The 5,641-nt window shown below is 42.1% G+C and overlaps 1 protein-coding gene across 3 annotated transcripts; it reads left to right on the top strand.

The window, feature by feature from the left end:
• The first annotated feature begins 1,035 nt into the window (after positions 1 to 1,035).
• On the top strand, positions 1,036 to 4,986 carry LOC118391417 (galactosylceramide sulfotransferase-like). 3 transcript variants are annotated; one of them, XM_035782788.2, is made up of 4 exons: positions 1,036 to 1,383; positions 1,876 to 1,976; positions 2,322 to 2,478; positions 2,622 to 4,986. In XM_035782788.2, exons 3-4 carry the CDS (start codon positions 2,342 to 2,344, stop codon positions 3,772 to 3,774), a joined length of 1,290 nt encoding a protein of 429 aa, XP_035638681.1. In that variant the 5' UTR covers positions 1,036 to 1,383; positions 1,876 to 1,976; positions 2,322 to 2,341; the 3' UTR covers positions 3,775 to 4,986. The 3 variants fall into 3 exon arrangements, with proteins under 3 accessions (XP_035638681.1, XP_035638680.1, XP_052314036.1); XM_035782787.2 differs by having other exon boundaries at positions 1,677 to 1,976; XM_052458076.1 differs by lacking the exon at positions 1,036 to 1,383 and having other exon boundaries at positions 1,390 to 1,976.
• The last annotated feature ends 655 nt before the right edge of the window (positions 4,987 to 5,641 follow it).

The following is a 5,641-nucleotide window of genomic DNA, read 5'->3' as shown; positions in this document are numbered from 1 at the left end:
ATTGTCAGTAGAAACCACATTTATTTAAGCAAGTCAGCCATATCAGCTAAGTTTTTTTTAAAGGCAGTAAATGAGGCTGAATGAACTGTTTCGCTGCCAGACAAGGCTCTGCTGATAGCCAGGTGTAGCAGAGGTAAGGTGTTGGGACAGCTTTATGTAGGGCCTAACCGTTTGTGGGCACCGTTTGTCACCGTTACAGTGCAATTCATGTATTGTGTTGTGTTGTGTAGTGGCTTTGCTGGCATGAATCCCACTTTTTTTTGTGTTGCCCACCAAGATTTACATGCTAAAATCGCCACTGAACTCACAGCAAAAAAAAAATTAGGAAAGCAATCCAATGTTATTTGTTGCCTAGACATTACTGCAAATGACACTCAAGTCCAGAGAAAAAAACAATACACTAATATTGTAGTTAGCAATGACAGCCTTCATAATAGAACGCTTGTGACCACACACACTTAAATATTGCACTTGGGGAAAACAGATCTTAAAGTATAAATAGAATGAAACAAACAGGCATTCTATTTTTTTCTATACTGTAGTGGCCACTGTGATCAAGTGCACAAGGCTATGTGTGCAAAAATAACGTTCACTGAGCAAAGACTAAAATCCCCCCCTTGAGCTACACTGCACGTTATTACATTGTACACTTTCTGCCTGTGGACATCTGTTCTACAATGTGCCAGCCAGCAGCAGTGCATGAAACCCCCTGTTGGCATAATTGATCTCTTTCAGGCAGAGTAAACCTGGCATACCCCTTTTTATCTACAGCATTGAAAAAGTAAGAAAGAGGGAAAGTGTGTTGTGTTCCTTACACCTCTATAGTGGCATCCAGTTTAAACCAGGCCCAGCTCAAACTCCAATTTATCCCTGAATCCACTTGTTCAACAAGCAACGGCTCATTTTCACCTAATTCTCTCATTCTGAAAAATAACCACATAACGTTAATGTACAGGGAGAATTCGATCCAGCTAGCAAGAGGTACTTAACAATGCTAACAATTCTTGTTCCACCACACTTACTCCCTTACCTCAAACTTTCCAAATGCCAGTTGTTTTTCGGTTACAGATTATGAAGTACGCTTCATTCATCACCTTCTCACCCCCGTAGTCAGGCGCGCTGCTGTAGCTTTCTAGTGCGCGCGCTGATGCTGTAACTAGCAGTTGGTTGCACCTTCTCTTTCGTCGCGTGCTGCGTTCTGTTGTTATGTGAACGACGGTTGACCCTTGCATACAGCCGGTATTGCAGCCGGTATTGCCAAACGTGCATCGCGCCAAACTTGCATCAACCCCCCCCCCCCCAAAAAAAAACTTTTCTCATCGGATCTACACGAGTCACGAAGGTTACCTCTTTTGGATTCAAAACGGTGAATTTCGCGGAATGGTGACTAGTTTGCTTCCCTGCTAAAATGTCTAAATTGTTGTGAATACAACCATGCTCATGGATAATCTTGAATGAATTGAAAATAATGATGAGTGAGAAAGTTACAGACTCACAAATATCAAACCCACATGACATGCTAACCTCTAACCATTACAATAACAGCAGGAGAGGTTAGCATTTTTGGGGGTATGATATTTATGAGTCTAACTTTCTCACGCATTATTCACGATTCATTCAGATACCATGATTACGAAGTCCTGAAATAATGCCCTTTTGACATTTTCCTTTCACAGCAGGAACAATCTGAGGACTTGGAAAAATGCCCTTGCTGCTGTGAACGGAAAATGTCAAAAGCTAAAACATGTTTGATGTGTAAACATGGGGGCAGTGTCTTGTTGTTTGGAAAAAGGATGATGACACATTCACACTCCTGGGGCCTATCAGACTCTTCTTTCGCTCGATGGTTTCTCTATTTCCCTGCATTTATCACAGGCCCTCTCCAAGATTCACCGTGCTATTCAAATGATATTTTGTTCCTACAATGTCTGTGATGGCCATGAAATACCTGTGAAGTACCTGTTCCAATCATTATAGTAAGTACGGACTTCTTTATTATCTAGCTAAAGTATGGCAAAAAACATTATTCACGATGACTGTCTTCTACACGGATTGGCCGTTTTGTTTGGTTTTTCCCATGACATTAGTCACGGTTAATTGATGAATTTAAACCTATTCAGAGAGATTTCCATGAGGGTGACTGGGACAGGCTGTGCGTTTCCATAAACATTTTGACGGGAGCATGTGTAGGGAAAAGTGCACATGGGAATAATTTCACACAGTATGTGCCTATTAATTAGGCAAATGAGTAGAGCCCAAACCACTTGATGACAAAGAACAGTTCACTTTGACATCTGCGTCAACTCTGCCTTTCATTCCAGGTTGGCTTGACGTTGCAGGAATGCTTGGAATTGATGTGAGGAAAAGACAGTGCAAGTCAATAGCAAGAAGACTGGCTGTAGGAGTTCTATTGACCAGTTTTATGGTGGTATTGCACTGCTTATCTACCCCAGCAGTCCAACAAGTCAATCAACAAAAGTAAGTGTAGGCTGGACTTTTGTTGTGAAATACAGTCTCTATCTATTATTTGCTATATGATGTGATATACTTTTAAATCAATTTATTCGACATAAATAGGTAACATAAAATGTCAAATAAATGTCAGTTTACTCTTTTTTCAGGGTTACATTGGCTCTGTCGTGTTCTCACCACTTGTCTCAAACATGGGTCCACAATTTGACCAACTACTCTCAAAGCAGAACAAGTCTGTCAGGGGAGTGTGTGCCCACGGTGGACATCATGTTCATGAAGACCCACAAGACTGCCAGCAGCACATTACTCAACATCATCTTCCGCTTCGGTGAGAAGCACGGTTTAAAGTTTGCCTTTCCTAAAGGTCGCAATGACTTCTCCTACCCATCCCCTTTCCTTTGCTCCCATGTCAAAGACTTCCAGCCTGGGGTATGTTTCAACATCTTATGTAACCACATGCGCTTTAATGGGCATGAGGTGGCAAAGCTCCTCCCAGCAGACGCTGCCTATTTCACCATCCTACGAGACCCGGCAGAGTTGTTTGAGTCATCCTTCCATTATTACAGCCGAGCGATTCCCCTCACCTGGGGGATCCACGGAGATGGCAAACTGGCTGAGTTTCTGCGTGAACCCATGAACTACTACACCCCAGGGAGCTACAACTCATTCTACCTCAAGAACCTGCTCTTCTTTGACTTTGGATTTGATAACAACTTAGAGCCTGACCACCCTCTGGTGGAGAGGGGTATTCAGACCTTGTCCCAACGCTTCCAGCTGGTCTTGATGGCGGAACATTTTGAGGAGTCTCTCATCCTGCTGAAAGATACACTCTGCTGGACGATGGAAGATATGCTGTTCTTCAAGCTCAATGCCCGCAAGGACTCATCTGTGTCACGACTGACCCCTGCACTAAGGGCCAAGGCCCGGGAGTGGAACGGGGCCGACTGGAGGCTCTACCAGCACTTTAACGCCACATTCTGGGCCAAGGTGGAGGCATACGGGTGGACACGGATGGAGCAGGAAGTGAAGGAACTGAGGAGGAGGAATGCAGAAATGGCTTCCATGTGCATTGAGGGTGGGGGAGCAGTGGAGCCTGGGCTGATTCGGGACACAGATCTGCTTCCCTGGCAGCCAGTTGGAGAGAACTCCATCCTGGGTTACAATTTAAGGAAAAACATTGACCCCAAATACAGGGAACTCTGTCGGAAAATGCTTACACCTGAAATGCAGTACCTATCAGAGCTAGGGGTCAACTTGTGGCTCACAAGATTATGGGGTTGGTTAAAGGATACTATATTCTAGCTAGAAACAAATTTATGGGAACAATTTGGATACATTTTTAAGAGTATAAACTGGGGCGGTGGGTGCTACTAGTATAATATATGGAATAGTTTTTTATGGTCATACCAAGGATCATTTAGCTATTTGATTTTAAATTGCAGAACTCCTTTGGCCTTATTGCTATTAGCCCATAGAAACACATTGAATGACAGATTCATACATGGAAAAACAGATAGTTAAAAATAATTCATAAGGAAGTTTGTTTTAAAGTGTTTGTCCTATGTCTGTCCTATATCATCAGTGGAGGCTGCTGATACCAAACACATCAAACACGTGGTTTCCCTATGTTTGATACCATTCTATTGACTTCCTTCCAGTCATTATTATGAGCTGTCCTCCCCTCAGCAGCCTCCACTGACTTCCATACATTTTTGTTCAACTGCTACCGGGCTACCTTCAGACGAGTTCTGTGAGCCTTGTGGGCATCCTAGAGCAAACAACATGTACGTGTTTGTGAGCCTCACCTTCCCATACAGCGGTCATATTAGTGTGTAGCCCAAACTGTTTGGATGCTACAGACAGAAGTTGGCAGATCGGTGGTACTGAATTCAGACAAGTCCCATGACGCTTGTGGGGGTCATAGAGCAAAACGGAGAACACCCCCGTGTTCGTGAGAGTCTCATTTTCCCCGAGTGGTCATATTAGTTTGCAGTGTTTGTCTCATGATCTGACAAACACTGCTGTAGCTCGGCCACCTTCCACCGCAGATGTGGAAGGCCGCCATTGGCAGATGCGGTGGATTGCAAAAAAAACTATTTCTAGCTTAAACAGACGTATTTTGATGGCACATTTTTTTACTATGCTAATTCGCTTTTTCACGGGGGCTTGGAAATCAACTGTAGGGGTGTTAAATAACTTGTGGTTGCAAATAAAGATACACTTTGTGACTGACTCCTTATGCAATGCTATCTTATTGCATTGATGTATAAGTGAAAGAGAGGATCATAACAGCTATGTGCTGATTAATCTCTAAATTGTACATATTCGTTTTTTCTAAGTCAGTATATTACTCTCAGAGCTTGACTTGAAGCCTGCATGAAATCCTTTATCCCTTCCTCTCATACTGAAGATGCCAAAGTATGTTATTCAGTATTAAGGTGTATAAATTAGTGTGAAAATATTCTTTCACAATTGTAATGACAGTCGATGTTCATTAAAACAAGACATGGTTCAGGTGCTTTGGTCATTATTATTTTCTAAATGAGTCATGCTTCCACCAAAACGGGTATTTTTTCATCCTATAGCTTGTTCTCCATCTTCTTTATAGTGAGCCAACATGTTTTCAGCACTTTTAGTACACATATTCTCATGCTCTCTCTCTCTCTCTCTGCAGCAGACATATAGTGAGCAATATGCTTGGAACATGAAATCACAATAAAAACACAGTATCAAATCTCAATACATATTGAATTGTGAGAATTGCAATACTTATCGTATCAGCACCTAAGTATCAAATCAAAATAGATTTTTATTTGTCACATGCGCCGAATAAAACGGGGGTAAACATTACCGTGGAATGCTTACGAGCCTTTCCCACCGATGCAGAGTCAAAAGAGAATAGTAAAGAGAAATAACACAAGAGGAATAAAATACACAAGAATGAAGCTATATACAGAGAGTATGAGTACCAGATAGTGCAGAGGTATTTGAGGTAAAGTATGTACATGAAGACATTACATTTACATTTAAGTCATTTAGCAGACGCTCTTATCCAGAGCGACTTACAAATTGGTGCATTCACCTTATGACATCCAGTGGAACAGCCACTTTACAATAGTGCATCTAAATCTTTTAAGGGGGTGAGAAGGATTACTTTATCCTATCCTAG

Source organism: Oncorhynchus keta, chromosome 12 (assembly GCF_023373465.1).
Source record: "Oncorhynchus keta strain PuntledgeMale-10-30-2019 chromosome 12, Oket_V2, whole genome shotgun sequence".
Classification (NCBI taxonomy): domain Eukaryota; kingdom Metazoa; phylum Chordata; class Actinopteri; order Salmoniformes; family Salmonidae; genus Oncorhynchus; species Oncorhynchus keta.
The sequence above is the reverse complement of the archived record's forward strand: the minus strand, read 5'-3'. Positions and strand labels throughout refer to the sequence as shown.